The 23,990-nt window shown below is 37.1% G+C and overlaps 1 protein-coding gene across 6 annotated transcripts in view; it reads left to right on the forward strand.

Annotated features, from left to right (window-relative positions):
* The window catches only part of Mier1 (MIER1 transcriptional regulator), a 47,292-nt gene that overhangs the window by 13,486 nt on the left and 9,816 nt on the right, over positions 1-23,990 (forward strand). For 5 of the 6 annotated variants that reach the window (XM_055628720.1, XM_055628721.1, XM_055628722.1 and 2 more), the window contains 9 exons: positions 25-49; positions 4,065-4,210; positions 9,420-9,581; positions 10,171-10,303; positions 11,638-11,702; positions 13,865-13,937; positions 18,877-19,028; positions 19,792-19,873; positions 21,206-21,300. In XM_055628720.1, the coding sequence (XP_055484695.1) occupies positions 25-49; positions 4,065-4,210; positions 9,420-9,581; positions 10,171-10,303; positions 11,638-11,702; positions 13,865-13,937; positions 18,877-19,028; positions 19,792-19,873; positions 21,206-21,300 (933 nt within the window). Of the gene's footprint in view, positions 1-24; positions 50-178; positions 216-4,064; positions 4,211-9,419; positions 9,582-10,170; positions 10,304-11,637; positions 11,703-13,864; positions 13,938-18,876; positions 19,029-19,791; positions 19,874-21,205; positions 21,301-23,990 lie in introns of all 6 variants that reach the window. The other variant, XM_055628719.1, reaches the window with a different exon arrangement.

Genomic DNA, 23,990 nt, shown 5'->3' on the forward strand with positions numbered 1-23,990 from the left:
TAATTTGTTTTCTTTTCCCCTCAGCCATCTGTTGAGTCTTCAAGTCCAGGTAAGTATTTTTATGTGTTTTTATCATTCTGTTTAACTAATGTTTGTCCTGTTAAGATAAAGGCTAGAGGAGCTAGACTATTATCTGACTTGCTTTTCTTCTGAATGCTTCTTTTTTCTGGGGAAAAAGAAATGGATGAAATGTTTGACTGCCCATGAAAGTACAGGTGAGGCTGCTGCGAGTTCGTCCTCCTGTTTGGGCTCTTGCTCCCTCTCTGTCTCTCTTTCCTCTTCCCTCCCTTCCGCTCTTTCAATTGCTTTATTTCTTATGTAATTCTTTATGCATTTCTTAACATTGTTATTTCATTGGAAGTATATGAAATAATGCTTTGAAAAGGAGTCATTCAGCTTAATGATACTCAAAGCACTTTGAGAAAACAAAACAAAACTGTCGGTGCATTTACCAATGAGGGCCGTAGTAAAGAAAGGTCGCCATTCAGCAGCAGTTGTGTTGCAAACGTAAGGTTTTGTTCTAAGGTCTCGGTAGAGTAGGTTATACATGCCCCTACCTGCTCATCTAGGACTTTTGTATTTGTCCTTCAATACCCTACGCATTGTTTTACTTCTCGGAAGGAAGCCCTCTGAGGTGTGTTTTGTTTGAAAATATCTCACATATTGAATACTTAGCAAATGTTTAGCATTGCATTGCTTAAGTTTTAATATTGAAGCAATCAATATTTGTATTGTAATTTTTAGGAAGTTTTTTTTTTTTTTAATGTGTTTAAAACAAATAGTCCTTTTTACTCCAGGCTGCTTTTCATGGTCATAAGTTATGTTCTGGAAGTTGGATTAAATCTAAACAACCTGAGTGTTTCCTGTACAATTTCCTTATCTTCATTTCAGCTAAGAATATCTCCCTTTGTCTGTATGCCGAAGAAGAGTAAAGTAATTGGTCTTTGTGACTGCTTTTAAATGAGTGGATGGTAGAACTTAGAAGCAACTTGAGATCAGAAACGTGTTATATCACTATGATGGTTGTGGAATATAGAAATGAATATTTCCACTTTTTTTTTTTTCCAAACCACAGAAATAAAATTCAGTGGTTCCCAGTGTCTGTTCATGTAAGGTTGCAGATTCACTAGGCTTTAGATTTTTTTCAAGACATTCATCAATGAGTGTAGAAATACTATGCGTCTGGCAGGAGGAGCATTTGTTGCTATGCACAATTATAGAGTTACTGAAGTTGATAGAATTAAGGCTAGAAGCCTCATGTGCTGCTCTTCATGTCATCTGTACCTGGAAGTCAGTGCTAGCAGTCATAGTCACGTGATTATGCTAAATGATTTACATGTAAGTACAGTCAGCATCATTCAAAGTGCAGGCACAGTACAAAGCCATTATATGTGAGAGTTATAGGAGGAGGAAGGTTTGTTTTTGTTTTTTTTAGGTGATTAAATAGGCATACACTGTAACCTAGTTGTCTTTGTGCTTTTGAAAAGATACCATTTAGTAGTCTGAAAGTAGATGACAAAGCAGTGGTTTATCTTAACTCAGTAACAAGATACTTGCACAAAGCAAAAGACATCCTTATTATTGAGCTTCCCCTCCAAGAAACTGTCATAGTAATGGTTCTAGCATCTGGCAGACAATAATAGGATGGTTATTTGCTACTGACAAATAAGAACGCATATAAAACAAACATCAGTTTAGGGCAAGAAAATAGCTGAAATTTCAAGTTTATATGAGGTATGTATCTGAGAAAGGACTTAGAATAAAAAGAGAAGCTCATTTACACTTTGGCATTTAGTATAGTGGGGGAGTGAGGTGGCAGGTCTTAAACATAACAAGATAAGTAAGAGACTTCAGGTAAGTAATATGATACTCATGACTTGGTGCTGTGTACTAATGAGTTTGGAAATGTTTAGGAGGATAAGAGTATAACAGTGAGTAGTTAAAACTTAGCATAGTTATTTTTGGCAATATCTATACTCAATAAGAACTATATTTTGTTTAGGTTAATAAGGTCTAAGGAGAGATGGAGAGGTAAATTTTTTATGTGGATGGGTGTGTTGCCTGTATGTGCATGTATATGTACTGTGCACATGTGCTCATGGGTTTCAGGAGAAGAATCCCCTAGAACTTGAGTTAAGGATGGCTGTGAGCTACCAGGTGGATACTAAAAACTGGACCCGGGTGCTCTGCAAGAGCAGCCAGTGCTCTTGACTGCTGAACAATCTCTCCAGCTCTCGTAATCGAGCTTTTTTGTTTTTAAAAAGGTCTTTCTGTTTGCAAGGGTGAATAAAGTGTATCCTCCTCTATGAGAATACTTCATTGTTTACTGCTAAGTGTCTCCAAAGAAAAAAATTCCCAAAGTTACTAGCTCTTAAATTGTGCTCTCACAACCATGCTGTCCCGTAGTTCAACCACTGCCGGGTACCCATAAAATTAAGACAGTCTGTAAGAAATTAAAACAGGATGCTTTTCTGTTTTTTTATACAAATCATTCTGAAATTTGCATAATGATTAATAAACTATTTTCATTAAAATGTAGTGTAAAATAAAATTGGATTTGGCATTATGCTTATTTTATATTCAGTATCATTGTTCAAATACTTCTCAGAAAACATCGTGTCTGCTAGGTGCTTTGCCATCTGTTAGCCTACAGGTCACACATGTGAGTGAACTTGGATTCTCCTCCAGTGTTGTGTGAGACAAGATATGCAGAGGGTGTTGAGCAAGTTTGGGGTACAGTAGTTAAAGTTATAGTTAGGGCTCAGTTCTAGCTTTGCTGTCACTACTGGTCCTGTGTTTAGAAGTGCTACTTACGTTCTTTAAGCCTTGAATCGTTCTCCTCTCTCCCCTGTGTAAGTGGGGTGATAATACCCACTTCATACAACTGCATGAGGATTAAGATGTTTATCAAAAGTTGCCATACTACTTGGCACATAGTAAGAAATGTTCTGAAAATTGTCGGAGTTGACTAAAGAATCCTGATCCATTGGTATGCCCTGGTTTCTTATTTTACTTACTGATTGTCTTACATAGAGTGAAATAAGGGCGTTGGTGTGTCTGTTAATGCAACCCTTAATAATTTTATCTGATAAAATGATTTTTAAATGACACATATATAAGCAAGCTGTGCTTTTGCAAACCGAAGTCTTAGTTTGGAAGCAATCAGAATGTGGGAAACTTCTTCAGAACACACATATCCCTAATCTATTTGAGTGTAACCCTATTGAATCTGATAATATTCCCCCAAACCAGGCTAAATATTGATTAGGATTTATCAGTTCCTTTGAATTATTTGTATTGCCTTTGATAAAAATTTTATGTATTGTCTTAATACATTTTTTCCTTATAATTTGCGAGTTATTGCAGCTCAAAATCAACCGCATAAATTCAAGAGAATTACTCAAGTATTAGAATATGTTTTCAAGGCAGTGCTATGATGGTACATGTATATCGTCACTAGACAGACAAGTGTTGCTTAACAGCAACATGCTGATAAACTCAGGTGGTTGTGTAGGTGTTTTAGAGCATACCTCTACAAGCCTACCACATGCCTAGAATATGTGGTGTAGCGACCGTAATACATGCAGCCTGTCATTTACCTCAAGTTCATTCTGTGGTACATGACTGTATTTTCAGAGAGACTCAGACATTAATAAGGTGGTTAAAAATTGTTTGTTTGTTTTTCCCCCTCCAAAAAAAAAGACCTTTTTTATTTGAGGGAGTTTTTTTTTTTTTTTTTTTTTTTTTTTTTATAACTTGAGTTTACTGTTTAGGAGTTTACAGCAAAGTTTTTTTAAGTTACAAATATTCTACCCCATTTTCCAATGGAAATAAACATACAGGGGTGAGCTATGGCAAACAGTTTCTTGCAAGAGCTTTTTCCGAGTGGGGATAAGTAAAGATAATTTTTTAAAGCAAAATCATATTTGTTATGTCTGTTTTTTTTTTTTTTCCTGGCCCTTTTTGGCATACATCTAGTCTCAAATAAACAATAGTTACTAAAATAACATTGGTAAGATGCACTGAATTTTGTTTACCATATATCTGGAAATGTTCTTTACCAGGAGGCTCAGCAACATCAGAGGACCATGAGTTTGATCCATCAGCTGACATGCTGGTTCATGATTTTGATGATGAGCGAACATTAGAAGAAGAAGAAATGATGGAAGGAGAGACAAACTTCAGTTCTGAAATAGAGGATCTTGCGAGGGTAAATGACTTTCACTTGCGGTGAAGCAGTGTAGCACGTCGTGAGGGGGACACTGGGGACTTTGCTCTGCTTACGCTAGAAAATTTGTTATGACAGTAGGTGGGGTGTTTAAATTTTCAGTTGAGGCTTTAAAACAACTTCATTGTGTAAAATAATGAAATTCAGTAGTAATTTTTGGTAAAACATCCTAATCTGTATCAGAAATGGACTGTGAAAGAATCCTGAATTTCTCTTATGGGCCTTTTCTCTTTTTTACCCTCTTCAAAGTGGTAAATATCTTAAATGTCACCATTTTCCTCTATTTAATTAAAGTCTTAGATTGTATCTGGCTTTTGCTGTCAGTGTCACCTTTGGCATTTCTCTGTCAGTAGTTCTTTCTCGTTTTGGAACCTTTTTTCATTGGTGCCTGCACAGCTTACCATTCTCTCTGCTCTCTGCTCCTCCCTGTACTCCATTTCTCTTCAGGGTCTTCTGCATGTTCTTTTTACCCAAAGTTCAGATGTTTGGTGGCTTTTTGGCTTTTCGAGACATGGTTTCTTTGTAGCCTTGCCTATCCTGGAGTTCCTATCCTATCCACAGAGATCCTGCATCTGCCTACCAAGTGCTGGGATTAAAGGCGTGCGCCAATACCGCCTGCCTTTGTTCTGGTGGGACAGGCTGAAAGGAGTCAGTACTTAAGTACTTGTGATGCTAGAGAGAGCCTGAGGCTAGCATGAACTTTGTATGCTAATAGACACCACAATTAGCCATTGGCCTTGAGTTTCTTTTGGGACCTCACAGTACACACAGGTTAAATTATATAAATATAAAAGATGCCCCAGCATGAAAATTGTAAAAGAAGTTTTACTGACTTTTTTTTTTTTTTTTTTTTTTTTTTTGCAGTTTGTCATACTAATCACTACCCCTAGCTTGCCTTTAGTCAAATCTAGATATGTTCCCTTGGGCCTTATCTCCTCTATTCGTAAACCCTATCGCTAAGTCCATTTTTGTATAGTAGATGTGTGAAGAACACTGTGCCCATCCACCAGATGGCCATGCTGTGGAAGTTTGCATCTGTGCCACATTCATGAGAGAGGAGTCATCTCTTCTGCAACCAGGAAGCTGATGCTACTCTGATCTTAATACTATAGTGTGTCAGTGTTCAATGGCTTTAGTCTTCCTGTCTTGACTTCATTCCAGAGACAGTGTTTGACCCTCTCTTTCTCTTTTTAATGCATATAATTGGTATTTTGCCTGTGAGCATATGTTTACACCACGTGTGTACCTGGTATCTGTACAGGGAGGCCAGAAGAGGGTGTCAGATCTTGGGGAATTGGAGTTAGAGACAGTTGTAAGCTTCCATGTGGGTACTGGGAACCAAATCCTGATCCTCTACAACAGGTGTTCTTAACCACTGAGCCATCTTTTTAGCCCCTGGTTTTCGTCTTTTAAATAGCCTGTTCTTTTAAACTTCAGCCAGTGTCCAGTTAGCTTACACAGGTATGACTGCCCACTTTTTACTATAGTGTTTACACAGCTTATTTCCTAAAGTACTCTGTAATGTTACATCTGTTTTTATTCACCTTTATCCCTGTCTTTATCCCTTATAGTCTTACCTACTCAGCCCTTATCTCATATTGCATCAGGATGATGACCATTTAACATGAGGTCAGATTTCAAGGAAGGAAATAAACGTGCATATATAAGTAAGTAAGCAAGCAAGCCAGTGAGTTAGATAACATGGGTTCATAATTTAACTTTGCTATTCCGTAGGCATATAGCTTAATTAACATTGTTAAGCTTCCATCTTTAAAAAGATGATAACACTGGGCAGAGTGCATGGAATCTTATGTAAGAAGTGGGAAATAGTAAGATCTGGAGAGGACAGGAACTCCACAAGGAGAGCAACAGAACCAGAAAATTTGAACACAGGGGTCTTCCCAGAGACTCATACTCCAACCAAGTACCAGGCATGGAGATAACCTAGAACCCCTGCACAGATGTAGGCCATGGCAGTTTAGTGCCCAAGTGGGTTACATAGTAATGGGAAGAGGGACTGCCTCTGATATAATCTGATTGGCTTGCTCTTTGATCACCTCCCCCTGAGGGAGGAGCAGCCTTACCAGGCCACAAAAGATGACAATGCAGCCACTCCTGATGAGACCTGATGACTAAGATCAGAAGGAGAGGAGGACCTCCCCTATCAGGGGACTTGGGGAGGAGCATGCGTGAAGAAGGGGGAGGAAGGGTGGGATCGAGAGGGGAGGGAGGAAGGGCTTATGGGGGGGATACAAAGTGAATAAAGTGTAATTAATAAAATAAAATTAAAAAAAGAAAAAAATGATGACGCAAAGCACTTTGCAAAGTATCTGGCACATGATAAACTAAATACATCTTAGTTGTATCATTCCTGTGATTCTCAGAGAAAGCTGTGAGCAGGTGCTATATGTCCCAAAGCTTTTGTTCTCTGTCGTTCTTTTTCCATATCTCTCGGAGGATAAAACACTGCTTCTTCATTATGATATTCTAATGTAAGTTGGATGAAATCACAGTGGAATATCTAGTAGACTATAGACTTTGATAATGAAACTACTAGTGTGTTCTCTAGTATAGGTGAATAGACCCTAACACAATAATGTGCTAATACAGTAGGACCACCCAAGGTCCTTTGACCTCTAGGTGCTACATGAGACACCCCCATCCCCTTCCCACCTCCACATACACAGATAATGTCTGTGTATCTGTTGTTAGACATGATACACACAAAACACACAATGTCAAAGTCAGTATCCTTTAACCCATGATTTAGTGTCTCCAGTGTTTATTTTTCCATGTGTCCTATAAGACAAATGTTGGCAAGATGCTCTGAAAGACATGGAGGAAGCTGTATCATATGTTCAGTTTTAGTTGAGAGATTGGAGGATCCAGTAAATGAACCAAAAATGAATCACACTGTTTATGAATTCTTAGAGCTAATGAGAGTGATAGTCATGCTGGGTGTGGTGAGGCACGCCTGTAATCCCAGCACTGAGGGAGGCAGAGGCAGGTGGCTCTCTGTGAGTTCTACACCAGCACAAAGTGAGTCCAGGACAGCTAGGGCTACACAGAGAAAAGCTGTGGAGAAAGAGAGAGACAAGTGATAGTCACAGACTGCCATATTAGTGTTTCTTCCTGATTGACTCTCATACTTAGCTTTAGTGGCTTTTGGTAGTTGTTTAAACTTCAATTGCTGAACCTACTTCTTACTTGGGGTGCCCAGTGAGTTTAAGGAAAATTACGTGAGCTAGAATTAGGAGGTTCAGGGGTTAAAGTCTTTAAAAAGCATGTTCTGTATCTCTGCTTTGCTTCCTTGATAAGAAAATGAAAGTAGCAAACATTACCGCCTGATACTGTTAAAGATCTGAGGAGACTGTACTTCTGGCTACTTTCATTTTTAGAGAAAGGGAAATCAAAGCACCTGGCTCAGGTGCTTTACCACTAAGAGATGCTTTGGGAAGGCTATTTTCTACTGTGTATGAAGATATCTTTTTCTCTAACCTTCTTTTACTCCTTCTGTGTCTTGGTTTTGAAGTTCTGTTCTTTGTGAGTACTGACTCAAATTTCAGTGTCCTTGGCACAGTTCAGACTTTCAGTTTTCCACGGGCCAATTCCTTCGATACCTCACCTAGAGTTTTGGTTATGCTTTTAAAATAACACAGCATGGCCGTCAGTTATTTCATCTGGATGCAGCATTGCTTGTTAGACTGTATTTTCTACAAATTATTGGACCTTTTAGAACTGAACTCGCTTTCAAAATAGGCACATAAATTATTTACAGCTTGTAGTTCCAAGTAGCAAATGGCATTTTCTCTCTATGAGGAATTTACAGATTATAATTACTAGATTCTTTTTCTTAAAAAAGTGTGTGTGTGTGTGTGTGTGTGTGTGTGTGTGTGTGTATGTATGTATGTATGTATGTATGTATGTATGTATGTATGTATGTGTGTATCAGGGCGTATCCTTGAGTGCAGGTGCCCAAGGTCAGAGGTGTCACATCCCCTGGAACTGGAGTTATAGACAATTATGAGTTGCCCAGTTGAGGTGCTGAGAACTGAATCCAGGTCCTCTGCATGAGCAATAAGTGCTCTCAGCACAAACAAACACACCTCTACATAGTTTCTAAGTGAGGGGAGATTAACTTTGTGTTACCAACTTAGGTTAAATATTTCCAATGTATATATCCCTGCAGAAATGTGAGGGTATATGTGAGGTAGACGTCTGTTGGTTAGTAAGGCACATAATGATGGAAATTATGAAACATATTATCTTAGTTAAAGAGAACCATTTCTGTAGGTTCTGAATTGACATATGTTTCTCCTCAGAACACATACATGTATTTGTGTTTGTTTGTATACTATGTTAAGATGATTTAGGTTAAATATTGATTATTTTATAATTTTTTTTTCTGTTTCTGATACTTGGCATCATTTGATTAGTGACTTCCTTCTGTAGAAAACTGGTTTATTTTTTCAGATAAGGCTATTTCTTCATTTTATTCACAGTGGTTCTGTCCTTTTAAGGGTTTGAAGAAGGTTCTGAATGAGGCCATAAGATACACTAATAAGATTATCAGCCTTTAGAGTCAGATGATGAAACTCTGCCTGTATTATAATGCAACTTGTGTGGGTTTTTGTAAGAAAATTCTTTACTGTATGTGTCCATGTTTCCTCATTATGAGATCGTTCCATAGATGTCAATGCTGACATGATCTTATGTGAATGAAGATTGCTTTTGAAAAGTATGGATGTCTTTGTTATCTTGTATTGTTTTGTGTATAATTGCTGTGCTCCTGCAGTGTGCTCTGTTTGAGCAAGGGTATTTAATCTCCCTTTCTGGGTTTATTGAATTAGATGACATACTGTTTTCTAATTACTCTTCTTTGCTCCAGATTATTTAGGATACTGTTTGTAATAATCCACATATAAGCGCTGACTGACTGTGCTATGTAAACTGAATTATTGAAAAAGCTCTAAGATTTCAGACTATTGACAATGATATGGAACAGTTAGAATTGGCCAGTTTATAAGAATTTTTTAAAATGGGTTTTTCTTTGCATAATTTAAAAATACTGAACATATTAGACACAAAACACCCACATGCTCTAAAGAAAAAAAAGTGTCAATTTAGTAAATTATAACATGGAAATATAAAATCATCGACTTCAGAAATTGACTGACTTTGGTGTACTTAGGAAGGTGACATGCCAATCCACGAGCTTCTCAGCCTCTATGGATATGACGGCACTGTTCGGTTACCTGAAGAAGATGAAGAGGAGGAAGAGGAGGAGGAAGAGGGTGAAGATGATGAAGATGCTGATAATGATGACAATAGTGGCTGTAGTGGGGAAAATAAAGTAAGTTAGTACATGTTTTTTGTCTTATTTGTGGAGCATTTATATTCCAAAATTCTGTTGTATTTGTAAATCCACAGATAGTACTAAACTAAATATAATTTTAAAGTAAGATTAAATTTTAAAAATAAAAATACAGAAATGTGCATTATAAAAATTGGAAATCGCTTATAATCCACTTCTGTGAGATAAATTTGGTCTATGTCATTTCAGATTTTTTGGGTTTTTTTTTTTTTTTTCTTTTTCTAAATAATACCAACTTAAAAAAAAGTTAGTTTTAAATTATACAGGCTGACTGGCAGTTACATATTTTTTAAAAATCATTTTAGATACATGAAGGTCATACTGCTTCTTTAATTATTAATATCTGGTGTAACTTTATGTCCTTATCAAAACTAAGAAGTTAGCACTGCTAAACTAAATGTCTGGGACTTCAGATCGAAGGTCTCTTCCCAGTTCCGAGAGCTAAGCCAGGGAATTACATTACATTTATTGTGTTTATTATACCCGTACAGTTACATCTAAAACACAATTTGACCACTGGTCTGTAACAGCATTCTTCATCTTGTAAGTACGTTTTCTTATTCTGTAGGAAGAGAATACAAAGGATTCATCAGGTCAGGAGGATGAAACTCAGTCTTCCAATGATGATCCTTCACAGTCTGTTACTTCCCAAGATGCTCAGGAAATAATCCGCCCACGTCGATGTAAATATTTTGATACAAGTATGTATTATTGCTGCTATAGTTAGAACATAATTTTCACTTGTGTATATTACCTAAAATTCTGGTGTGGTTTTATTGCTACTTGAATTCAAGTATTCTGAAATTGCTTTTCAAGGTAAATGAATTTTGTTAGGGATTACTATAGTATCAAAACAGGCTGGCCCTGTTCTCAATGCATGTTTCACAAAAATTACTGCTTCATATACTGGCTAAATATGAGTGTGTTCCTTTTAATTTGTGTAATCTTGAAGTTTTCATTTTCTACTTTGCTTTGTTAATTCTGAGCCATCTTTTATGTATACTTGTGTGTTAGTCAGCAACAGGGATACATTATGAGAAATATGTTAAGTTTCTTGATGGTGTGACTAACATGGATACAGCACCTTGAGATGATAAAATCTTGCAGAACCACTATCATAAGTAAATTGACTCTGTTGACCAGAGGTGACATCAGGCAGCACATAGCTATGTGTGTATATAGTGTTGTCTTCTCTAATCTGTGGTTCCTAGGTCTAAAAAGGTGGTTAGATTCTTGGGGTGTGGGTATGTGCTAATATAGTTCACCAGGTTCCACTATGTAGGGAGGATATGTGGAGGTCAGAAGAACAGCAGTCATTTTTCTCTGCTGTAATGTGGGTTCTGAGGATCGAATTCTGGTAGACTTCTTACATAGCTTAGGATGACCTTGAACTTCTGATCTTAATGTGTCTACCTCCTGAATGCTGGGATCACAGGCTTGTGCCACTGTGCCTTATTTCATGCTGTGCTGGTGATTATACACAGTGATTTGTGCATATTAAGTAAGTACCAGCCCTCTATAGCATCCTCGCTTGAATGCAACCAAGCAACAGCTCGCATGGCGTGGATGTAGTAGAAATTGAGAATAAAGGTTTCTAAAAGGTACTGAGCCTTGTTCTTTTGCTACAAAATTCCCAGTTTTATAAAGAACATTTTCTGGAAAACATTGCTTTGTCTAAGTCCCTCTTTTCCATGTGAAGAACTTTACATCATGCAACTTGCTTTGTAACTAGACATTAGTAAAAGATAATGTTGGCACTAATCCTGCAGTTTTTGTGTTCTTAGGAAGTTGTTTCCTGAGAAATGACTTGCCCAAGAGATTTATGGTTTTACTTTTATTTGAGAGAATTATTTTTGTGGTTATTGTCTCATTTTAAATACAGTGTTTGTTACTTGATTTTAAATATCTTGGCCTAATTTAGCAGACCCTTTGCCATATCTATGTATTTGGTGGTAGGTATAAAAATGCAAAGATAGTACCAGTATAGACAGGATAAATATCTGTTTTATGGTATTAATTCTCCTATGTATTCTAGATAGTGAAATAGAAGAAGAATCTGAAGAAGATGAAGATTATATTCCGTCAGAAGACTGGAAAAAGGTATTTTTTAATGCATCATGTATATTGATGAATTCAATGTATTAGCCTTTCTGTGACATTTAATCATTTCGTAAATATTGGTACAAGTTCCCATTAATATATCCAACTAAGAAATACTTTTATCTTTTCATAAAATGATTCTGTGGGTAGAATAGTATTTTGCTAAGTGTATTGATATTCCACCTATATTAGAAATCCAAATTTCTAATCTGAGGTAATACAGAATTCAGATTTTGTTGTCTTGTTAAAATGTGACTAGCCTTTGCAGTTTACCACTCCAAATTGCTCATTAAAGAAAACTCAGCAGGGGCTGGAGAGATGGCTCAGTGGTTAAGAGCACTGTCTGCTCTTCCAAATTTCCTGGGTTCAATCCCCAGCACCCACATAGCAGCTCACAACTGTCTGTAATGCCAATTCTAACGGATCTGACACCTTCACACTAATGCACATAAAGTAAAATTAAATGAATTATTTAAAAAAAAAAAAAGGAACTCTGCAAGATTGAGTGCGGTGTTGATGTCAGTTGGGCTGCTCTACAAACATACAACTAGTCTCTAAAATAAACTTGAGACATTTGGATTTTTTTTTCTTTTTTCCTTAAAATGTTATGTAGCATTATTTATTCAGTTAACTACACAGTTAAATTTAGAGTTTAGTTTTATGGTGTTGCATAGGAGTTGAAGCTCTTAGGAAGCGATAGTATACACATTTTTGCAGAAGGATGTTTTTCTTAGTGAGAGATGATTGCCTGATCTGTCCTCTTTAAAAAAATAACACCTGTTCAGTTTGTTTGTTTGTTCTTTTTTGGGTTTTGTTTTATTTCCTTATTTTATATTTATAGATATTTTGCCTCCATGTATAGTTGTTCCTGTTGGAACATGGCAGCCATTATAGAGCAGCTGTAACTACCGTCAGAAGATTGTTGGTGTTTTCCTATAGAAGGAGGAGCTGGAATGAGTCATTAGAAACTAAGCCACTACTTTCTGCACCTCCTTTTCTACTGTATGCAATTCTTTCTCTTCTGGGGAGGTGTCAGAGTATATAGTGTGGATAATTAACTGAAGAGAGAATTCTGTACAAGAATCTATAGGGAATAACTCTCTTTTGGGGGGGATAAAACGTAAGGAATGTGGCTATTTGAGACTGTTTGTGGGCACAGATGAATAAAGTAAAAAGAGGCACAGGGATTGGCAACAGAGGGACTCTGTAGTGGACACCATTAAAAGAATTATCGGACAGCATGAAGGAAGCTTTTTTTTTTTTTTCAAAACTGACTGAGAAAGTCTGGTTTTCCTCTCTAGTAGAACAATGGTTTTGCTGCGTTGAGCATGTGCATGACACTACAGTAGGTAGAATAAGATGCTGTTTACAAAGAAGTGACAACAGCAGCAGAGGGGAAGCTTTCAAGCCCTGGGAGTCATCTAAACTTCCTCCAACATGCTCATACCTTTGATGTCAAGTATTTGCTTGAAGGTGCCACGTCTATCTGTGATGATTCCGTGCCCCGAGAAGTGTCCTTGGTGATTTCCAGTTGCCTTTCCCAAGAGCCAGTTTCAAACCTTTTTTTGCAAAGGGGTGCTTTTGGTTTTCTATTAAAGAAAGTCAAGCACTAACCTCACTGTGAATCCGCTCAGTTCTTTACGAGCCTTTTATATTCCCCCCCATCTTAAAGCTTTGTTTCTCAGTCCTAAGTATGAGTTAGAATTGCCTGTATTAAGCACTGAGCCCTATCAATAGAGTTTCCCCTCAGTAAGTATGAGTTGGAACCTAAAGACTTGAATTTCTAAGTTTTCCTAGTGATGCTGATATTGCTGATGTAAAGTGTCATAAGTGTAGGTGCTCTAAAACACCCAAAGTTGACTTGCCCTTTTCCAGGATATTTTTGGTTATTTTAATGAGTTGATCAAAATTTGCTGTTACCATTTTTCTCCATACCTTGTACATATTGTTTATATTACATTTCACCCATTATTACTACTATTTGCCATTCAATCATATGTAACTCCTAGCTATTATTAACTCATTCATCCTCACAATACTACCATGAGGTAGGTAATTGGTTTTAAGACAGAGACCAGAGTGAGTTTACCCAGGAAGATCTTGAAGTTAGGAATGAACATAAGGTGTATATCACTAAATCTTTTTTGTTATGTTTAAAATAGGAAATCATGGTGGGCTCCATGTTTCAAGCTGAGATTCCAGTTGGCATTTGTAGATACAAGGAAAATGAAAAAGGTGAGTTATCTGAACTTTTGAAATGATCATCTTATTTTGGGGGATGGTGTGTGTTTGTTGGATTCTTCCTCTATTGGCTCTTCACCTTGAGACACAGCTAGGCTGGCTGCAGTGAGCATCTGTGTTCTACCACTAGTGGATTATGGATGCTCACTGCTACTCTGGCTTTTACACATGGTGCGGGGGGTTCAAACCCATGTTTTCAGGCTTGGACAACAGCCACTTTACCTGCTGAGACACCTCCCCAGTGTGGTCTCTTAAGTTATAAAATGTGGTAAGAACATGACAGCCTACTAAATAACCCTAATGGCTTATAGAAATGAAGCTGTTTTATCTGTCAGACTGATCACTATTTTTCCAGTTTTGTCTGTATAAATCTTATAGAACATTCTGAAGGTGTGTGCTTTAAAATATCCCAGCCATGTATCTCTTTTGAAAAATTTTTTTTTCCTGTATTTTAAGTGCTCTGAACTTGGTACTTACTACCTCTATAATAGATAACTTTTCAGTTTCCAGTTTCAAAACCAGTTGATAAACAACTGGTTTTTTATTTGCTTCTAAAACAGAGTAAATGTTTTATTTGTATCTTAAAACTAATTTGGGAATACTATATATATATATCTTACAAGTGTTTTGTCTGTCTGTCTGTTTGTTTGTTTGTTTGTTTTTTAACCATTTTATGTCAAAGCCCTAAGGCCAGTTGTACATCTAATAATGTAAAATGAATGAGGATTTGGGTTTTTGGGGAGTTGTTGTTTTGAGAGTCAGCCTATTTCACATTACCTTTTAGGTGGGTTATAGGTAGAATGCTTTGTATGATGCATTTGTATACAAATGGCATCACTTGAAGCTAAGAGTTCATTTCTTTTTCATTTTCTTCACAATACAGCTTTATACAGAGAACCTTAGAATTGGGAAGTCTTTTGTTGTTTATTTTCTTTTTGCCATTTCCTCCAGCTACTTTGTTTTAAATATATACCTGGTCTCCTGGTATTGCAAGCATTGAGAAGTAGGATACATCACAAATTATTAAATTTTGTAGCCAGATGTTGTAATATTACTTAATCTTGACTTTAGCAAAGCTTGCCTAGCTTAGCTTCTGTATCACGTAGAACCATTGAGGACACCAAACTGGAGTCACCTTGTTCTGTGCTGGAATATCCTATATACAACTAGAGAACAAGCAGAAATGAAGACCTCTTAATGAGCTCCAGCAAGTTTTGGAGTGTGCATTGACCCAGCTTAAGTCGCATATCTGGCCAGAAAAATATCACTGATCTGAGAGATAAGGGAAAACTTGTCTTTAACCTTGGCTTGTAGTTTATTTGTTCCTAGAATTAGTGTCTTCTTCAGACCGTGTGAGAGTTTTGGCTTTGGTTTTTGGGAAGTAGTTTTCAATAATGAGCTTCATTGAGATGTAATTCACACACCATACTCTGTGGAAGTGATTGTAGGCCTGTGCCTCAAATCCTGTTTTATGCAGTGTTGGGGATTCAATCCAGGGATTCATGAATACTAGGAAAGTACTCTCCCAGCTGAGCCCAGTATCCAGCCCAAGAGTCTTTCTGAACAGATGTTCGCCAGATAAAGACTGTATTAGGAGGCGACAGAATATTTATTTTTGTTTCATTTTTAGAGTGTTTGCTTTGAGGCTGAGTCCAGCTTGACTTTGAGCTCCCTAGCCCCCTGAGCTAGTGTGCCATAGTACAAGGAGCTGCTTTGGGGTTTTGTTGTTTTTTTGAGACAGAATCTTACCATTTCCAGACATTCTCAAACATTTGGGTCCAGGTAATCATGCTGTTTCAGTTTCCTGATGCCTAAGATTATAGACATACTGCCACAACACCTGGTTCTGTTCTTAGCTCTAATGAGACTAGAATGGGGACATGAACAAATGTGGTATATACCCTTAGGGCAGGTTGAATAGCCGTTACTCACAATACTTGAGACGGTGTTTTGGATTTCAGATCAGTTTGGCCCTTAGATGTGTTTAGGAAGGCTTATCCTATAACAGTACTGTGTAAAACAAGCAGTTCATGTAACTGTGTCAAAACACTATATGAATGTGATGTTCTGAAAATACGGTCAATTCTGAGGTGAGCTCCAGTATTGTGTCACACTTCTGAGAGCTTTTTCATACTAAGGTAGACTGATTAGATCACATTTTCTTGGGCTTTAAAAATAGAATAAAATTGACAGTATGTTAAGTATACATTTTTTCATTAGTAATTATTTCCAAATTGCAGAAGTTTGTGGCATTTTAATGGTGGCTTTTAGCTTCTATGTCAAATATTTATTTTCTCCTCTAATCTGATTGCATAATCTTCTAGTTCTTGTATGTCATCCTTGCCAACTATCTGTAGTAGAGTTTATTAGATAGTTGTGCTGGTTCAGCTTGGTTATTTGACACATTCAATTTGATTACTTTAAATTTTTTCAAGTTTACCGTAAGTAATAAAATAGCTGAAACGAACAATGTCAGTATCTATTAAGTATGGTCTGCAGAGCAGCCTGATTAGATTTATCTATGAATTGGCAAGAAGTACAGGTTCTGGGGCCTCATTTAATGACTAAGTCAGTCTTTAGTAAGATTCTACCCAAGCATTTTCTGTCTACCCTTTCCTCAAATACTAATGAACTGCTCTCCGAACTCTTGCTAATTTACACTTGTATGCATATTGCCTATGCAGTGTGGATTTAGAGAGACTCCAGTTCCTCTCACCTCATGCTCATTACTGTATTTAATTGTCTACATGCAGTGTTACTGTAACTTTCCTGAACCAATCAGCCAGCCTTATATGAGGCTCACTTGTCATTTGGTGCCGCCTGGTGATGGCCATCTACCTAGTTTAAGGATTTGCAGAATGTTGTCAGTGACTCACAGATATTTTTTAGGTAATTTCTGCTGTTGAGAGGTTTAAATATTGTATAGCTTGGAGAACACTAAATTCAGACACCCACCCCTTCACTTCCTCTTTAAAGCAGAGTGAGGGATTGGTTCCCTCTGCAGAACAGGCTGAGCAGAAAATGAAAATTAGTGCTCTGTCCAAATTCACTTATTAAGGGATTCAACATTTTAGTTTTGGAGTTTATTATGCTAACAGAAAAAGAATGGTAGAAGGACATGTTTCTGCATATTCTCCTTTGAGTTATAATTGAGAGGAGAGTATATATTGAGAGAGCCAAGAAAAAATAGGTTTTGGGTGTTTTGGTTTTTTTTTTTTTTTTTTTTTTTTGCTTTTGTTTGGTTGGACTTTGTTTTTCTTTTCTTTTCTTTTTTTTTTTTTTTTTTTAAGACAGGGTTTCTCTGTCTGAAAAGGTAGTGTTTTAAGTACATGTGTGAAGATAAAAGAAGAAAGTAATATATGTGTAGGCAATTGATACATTGCCTAGCATTCAGGAGATGCTTAATTAGCTCCTGATTCCTTTTTGTAATACAAGGAATTTTGACAGTCATCCTGTGTCTCAAAGTTTTCTTATCAAGTGATTTTCTTTCTGTTGAAATTTAAATATTTGTCTCTTGTCTTTAAAAATAAAGGTGTTATAATTTTTGTCCAACTGGATTCTCTCACTGCTGCTGTCATATCCCTGCCCTCCCATCCAAACTTCTCAGAAGATTTTTGCTTTATTTAACTTTCTATTTGCCTTTCCAGTCGCGTCTAATGCTCTAGTTAACACATCCTCATGTCCTTGTTAGTAGGCCCAGCAAGCCTCTTTTCAGTTGTTGGTCACTCTGGGATTTAATCAGGCTTGGAAGTTGTTCTTGGAAGCATCTGTCATACTCCTGTGATGCCATGCTTGTGGTACTAGTTTCATTTTAGGCTGTGGTTTCTGGATTTTATGTATTGTCAGTGTCGTTTGGACTCATAACGTGCTGTCTTAGGTCATGTTGTCCTCCCACCCCACCCCATTTTCAAACTTTGCTGAGATTTAGACATTTATTCTTTTGTGGAGGGGTTGTGGTGCCATTGAGACAGGGTTTCTCTGTGGAGCTCTGGCTGTCCTGGAACTTGCTCTGTAGACTGTCCTCTAACTCAGTGATTCACCTCCCACCATACTGCTAGGGTTAAAGGTGACTGCTAAGATTAAAGGTGTGTACTGCCACTGTCCAGTCACTTTATTCTTACTACAGTGGAAATTATGATGAAATGTAAATGCATTTTAAAGGTTCTGACTTTTATATGAAAATGATTATAACACATGTGCAGGCACATAAGCAGAGAACAAAGAAGATAGAAAACAGATGTAGTATAAGCTGAGTGTGGTGGCACACACCTATATTTTCATCACTTGGGAGGCTGAAGTAAAAAGATCAAAAGTTTACGACCAGCCTGGAATGCAAAATCAAGACCCTGTCTAAAAAAAAAAAAAAAAAAAAGGGATTGGGGAGCTTCGCTGGCAAGATAGTTCTGTGGGTAAAGGCACTCACCACCAAGCCTGATGACCTGACTTTGATCCTTGAGAGCTACATGTTAAGAACTGACTCCCAATGGATGATGGTGGCACATGCCTTTAATCCCAGGAGAGGCAGGGGGATCTCTGAGTTTGAGGGCAGCCAGATCCAAGCAAGTTCCAGGACAGCCAGGGCCATATGGGAAACACAACACTGACTCCCACAAGTGGTCCTCTGACCACCACATGTGTGGTGTGCCGTGTCCGAAATATATGCAGAGAAAATATGTGTAAATTTTTAAAAGACTGAGTTATAGCTGGGCATGGTGGCACACGCCTATTGATCCCAGCACTTGTGGAGGGATTTCTGTGACCTCGAGGCCAGCCTGGTCTACAAAGTGAGTCCAGGACAGGCAAGGCTACACCCTGTCTTGGAGGAAAAAAAAAAAGTGAGTTATTTGTTTTAGTGATATATCTGTTGTCACTAACTACACAAATTGTGTTATTTTTTGGTAGTTTTTATTAACATTTTGTTTTATTAATTTAGTATATGAAAATGATGATCAGCTTCTGTGGGACCCAGAATATTTACCAGAAGATAAAGTAATTATATTTCTTAAGGATGCATCTAGAAGAACAGGTGATGAGAAAGGTGTAGAAGCAATTCCTGAAGGATCTCACATAAAAGACAATGAACAGGTACATGATGAAGGAACAGCTGTCTGGGGTTTCCTCATAAATGTCATCATCTCTTGTGGCTGCTCTCATTTTCAGTGTCGGTGCTCTGTCTACCTGAGCTCCTCTTCTGTAGAAAGAGGAGTTAGCACAAGACCTACTGTTAGTGTGCTTAGATTTACTTGGTAAGAACTGACTCCCAATGGGTGATGGTGGCACATGGGATTTCAGCTCCAGTAAATTGAAACTTTCTTTGCCTATGTATACTTTTTGTAGTACTTCTAAAAAGTGTCTTCTTTTGGATTTTGTTTTGTTCGTTTTCTATCTCCATGAGACTCCATGGCTGTGATCAAGTTGGCAGCCTTCTCTCAGATAATACCATTGTGTATATTGTCAGACTAATACCTGCCATGAAGCTAATAGAAGAGCATTTTAAAAAACCGTGTTGTCATTGTTTTTTTCTCAATTTGTTTAAAATATTTAGGAATTTCAGAAGGCTCCAAAGAATTATAGCTTAAACAAAATATTTTATATGAAATTAATATCTCAGTTGCTGAGCTACTGTGGTCAGTAGGTCACATGCCCTTACATTGTACATAGTGAGAGGCATATAAGGTTGGGATTGGATTCATGTTTTTCCTTGATGCTTTGTATGTTGCTTTCACTAAAATTGGACCAGAAAGCATAGAAGCACATACATGATTCACAGTAATAATGTGCTCTTAAAAACAAGTATCAGACTGTTAAAAGTCTGCGAGTCTTATGTAGAGATCTTCTGTTTTTCTAGGCTTTATATGAATTGGTTAAATGCAATTTTGATACAGAAGAAGCCTTGAGAAGATTGAGATTTAATGTCAAAGCAGCACGCGGTAAGCATATGCTAGACCTTTGTTTCATGACTTGGCAGAAATTTCAAATTTTAACCTTTTCAGTTTACCTAAAGATCTCTTCAGCTGAATAATTCTAGTCTTTCTGAATTCAGTAAATATTTGCAGAGCACAAGTTTCACACAGATTGTTAAGGAATGGAATTAAGATTGTTCTGTTATGTAAGTCTAAAGTATGTAATGACTTAAAATTTCAAAATATATTTAAAGATTTTTTTTTCTTTGATCTTTATAATCACTCTGTGAGTTAAATACTATAACACCTATTGCCTAACTTTAGAACTCTGAGTTAGGGCTAATGAGGTGGCTCAGGAGGCAAAAGTGGTTGTCATTCAAGCCTAACAACCTGGAGGTTAGATAGCCGGACCCCCTGTAGAGGAGGAAGAAAGAACCAGTTTTATAAAGTTGTTCCCTGGCCTCCCCATACTCACCACGGTACACTTAATCCAGATGTAAAGAAGTATTAAGTAGAATTGTGAGATTTAGTCTCTAAGCAAAAGTAACATGGCTGAGGCAAGTATAAAAAAAGCTATAATTAAAACCTGCATTTTCCCTTTTTTACTCTAAATTTGGCTCCTCCTCCACGGTACTAAAAATGCCGTGTGTGTATCTGCAGACAGGGCAGTGATAGGTTATCGTTATTTGGCGTTAGTCTGAAGGCTCTTTAGCTCCGGGGACATAAGCATCATGGTGCCTGACAAACTAAAGGGCAAACTGAAAAAGTTGTTGATATTCAGAGGGTTTAAGTTAAAGCCTGTTGTTGGACATAACCTAGCTAAGGTGAGAATTTGAGGGAAAACTGTGAGAACAAAATATTTTTACTGGTAAGTAAATGATTATGTTGCTGTAAGAGGGTGAAGTAGGAGCAGAACATAATTCCATGGAAAGTCCAAAGTAAGAAGGAATTTAACAAGTTAAAGGAATGGAATGTGGCGACTGACAATAGGGTTCAGAAGTCCTGAATTTGGTTGTCGACCAGGCTGACCTCAAACTCACAGCAGTCCACCTGCCTCTGCCTCTCTGAGTGCTAGGATTAAAGGAGCGCACCACCATGCCCACCTAGCAAGATCTTGTCTTAACAACAAAGAAGGAACAAGTGGACCAGATTTGAGATCAGAGCGTTAGGAACCAAATCGATCTAGTTTTTTATTAAATCAGGGATTTTTATCACTGTATTTTTGGCAATGGCCAGTATTAGCATTCAAGAGTAAGATACTCCCTTAATTGTTTTGCCAGAAAGTTGGATTTTTGTTTTCAAAATCTTTGTTTCCTTGTTAAATATTAATAGTTTGCTCTGATATCCTTATTTTGTCAGAGGAATTATCTGTGTGGACAGAGGAAGAATGTAGAAATTTTGAACAAGGGCTGAAGGCCTATGGAAAAGATTTTCATCTGATTCAGGCTAATAAAGTAAGTAATGACTTATGTCCTCTTTTTACAAAAAGAAATTTAGTTTCATAACCTAAATTGTCACCTTAATGTGCTGTTAGCTAGTATTAAAGTTTCTGTAATAATAAATATTATAATCTTCTGATTTACAATTAATTAATGTAAGCATACTTACACTGCCTGACATATTTTCCGTGTGACTTTTTCAAGGTACAATAATTGTAAGTATTTAAGAATTGAGCTCATTTACTAAGTCTATTAGCTCCTCAAATTGTATATGCAATGCAGTTACTTACTGATTTTGTTCTGCTCTTTGTGATAAGAGGTTTGTTTACATTTTTTAAATAATGTTTTTGCTTATTCATTGAGAATTTTATGCAATATATTTTTTTTCATATTCTTTCCCCTCTAAATCTTCCCATATCCTATCCACCCATCTTGTCTTATTTCCCTCCTTTAAGCACACACACGATTTCTCGTTCGTCTTAGCTGACTGCTTCTGAATGTGGGGACTGCTTCTGGGTGTGGGTAAAAGAACCTGTCATTCCACTGAAGAAAACAAATTTTCTCTTTCAGCAATTATCAGTTGCTTTTTAAAGTAATTTTGAAAATTTTAAATATTTTTAACATCAAATTTACAGTGAAAATACTTGTGTGATGTGTGTGCTATAGTGTGCAAGTCTGAGGACAGCTCTGGAGTCAGCCTCTCCTTCCCCCAGGGGGGGACCTTAGGATTGGATTCAGGTTATCAGGCTTCATGGCAAGCACCTTCCCCCCCCCACACACACACAATTAAAATCTTTTACAGTTAAGTCCTAAATGCTCTTAAATCATATTCTTAAAATGGTGTTTCTTAAAGGCATCTATCAGAGCAGGTTAAATATGATGCTTTGATATCCCAAAGCTATCAGTCATACACAGTATATATCCTAAAGGACTCCATAATAATTTGCAGATTTGAGCATTTAATTCTTTTCAAAAGTTTTTTATTATTTTTATTCATGAGTATGGAATGGGCATTAAGCATTACTAATGAATTACTCAGCAATTAAAAAAATATACTACTGCTGCTTTTGCAGAAGACCCACATTTGGTACCCAGACTCATAACCACCTGTAACTCTAGGTCCAGACAGTCTGATACCTTTGACATCCACAGGCACCTGCACACTCATGCATACACATATATATGTACACACAATCAAAAGTAATTGCATCTTTAACAAAAGGAAATCATCAATAGTAAAAGAGAAACTTTGAACTTTGGAACTTTGAGTGTTTAGTGTCCACAGGGTGGCATCCAGTATGTCCAAATCAAATGCACTCAGCACTCTGGGAAAAGGTTGTGTTATGCCTGTCACTGACTGCAGTTCCAGAAGTGATCTAGAGAGGTAATCTAGCATAGTTTAGTTAGCAGGATTTGTATTCAAGAAATACTAGAGAAATAAAATGTACTTCCCAACCTGCAAAATGGATTTTAGAACAACTTCAGGAACTGCTGCTGAAAGTACACAAGCAAAAACCCCCATCAGTGTGACTTTAAAAACTCGTAACCCTGAGCCAAAGTTTCAGCATGTGCTTCATTACAAATATAACTTTTATTTCTTTATAAATGTTTGAGTAGGGGCTTTCAATGCTGAAGAATCAGTTGCTCTAGCAAACAAAGGGAGGACTAAATCTTTGAGGGTCCGATGTGAAAATATCAAGTTGTTCTTTTTATACTTCGAATTAATTCTGATGTTAATCTTAAGTTCTGTTATAATGGGCTAATTTCATGAAGATTTTATAGTATGGTCACAGCATACCTCAGTATATCTTGGTTTTTACTTTCAGTAAATTAAAAAACTGACTTACTTGAAATCACTCATTAGGAAACAAAACAAATATCCTCAAAGGATTTTTTTTTTTAATGTACACTGATTAATGTTTTACCTGTGTGTGTACCACAGATGTGTTCCTGTTGCTTAAAGAGGTCAGAAGAGGGCATCAGTTCCCCTGAAACCAGAGTGAGCCACCATGTGGGTGCTAGGAATTGAACATGGGGCCTTTAGAGTCACTCAACCACTAAATGCCATTTCTCCAGCTCCTTGAAAGAATTTTTTAAAGCTTTTATTACTTTATAAAGTTCAAGCAGAGGAAGAAAGGGGGAAATATGTTAAATACAAAAGGGTGTTACCAACAGTAGGTGAAATCAGTGCCAAAATATTTTTAAGATCAGAAATTTGTAGATTAAAACTGTTAATCACCTTGTTTGCAGAGTACTATTGCATGTGTCTTTTCTCCCTAAAGTGTGTGTGTTTTCTTCTTGCACATGAACTTGACCTGCTCTTCAAGGCACTAGCAATGAAGATTTTGTCAGCACTCTGTTGATCACAGGTTTCAGATGTATGGAAGCCAGTAATATGCATGAATAGTTAGCAGACCCACGAGCCACAGTAACGCCTTAACACACAAAGCGCAAAGACTAGTGTAACAGCGCTTTTTCTCTGGCGTATTTGTAGACGTTTTGGGAAGAAAATGAGTCTAGATTGTTGTTGGACTAGTAGGAAGATCTTTTAAATTGGCCATTTGTATTTGTTCCTGTGAAAACTGAGTATTCTGTTCACTACCAATCCCTTGGACATTTTGGTGAATTTGGCATTTGATTTTTTTTATTTTTATTTTTTTTGCTTGTTTGTTTGATTGATTGCTTGTTCTGTTTTGAATTTTAGT

Source organism: Psammomys obesus, unplaced genomic scaffold, assembly GCF_907164565.1.
Source record: "Psammomys obesus unplaced genomic scaffold, mPsaObe1.curated_primary_1811, whole genome shotgun sequence".
In the NCBI taxonomy this organism is placed as follows: Eukaryota; Metazoa; Chordata; class Mammalia; order Rodentia; family Muridae; genus Psammomys; species Psammomys obesus.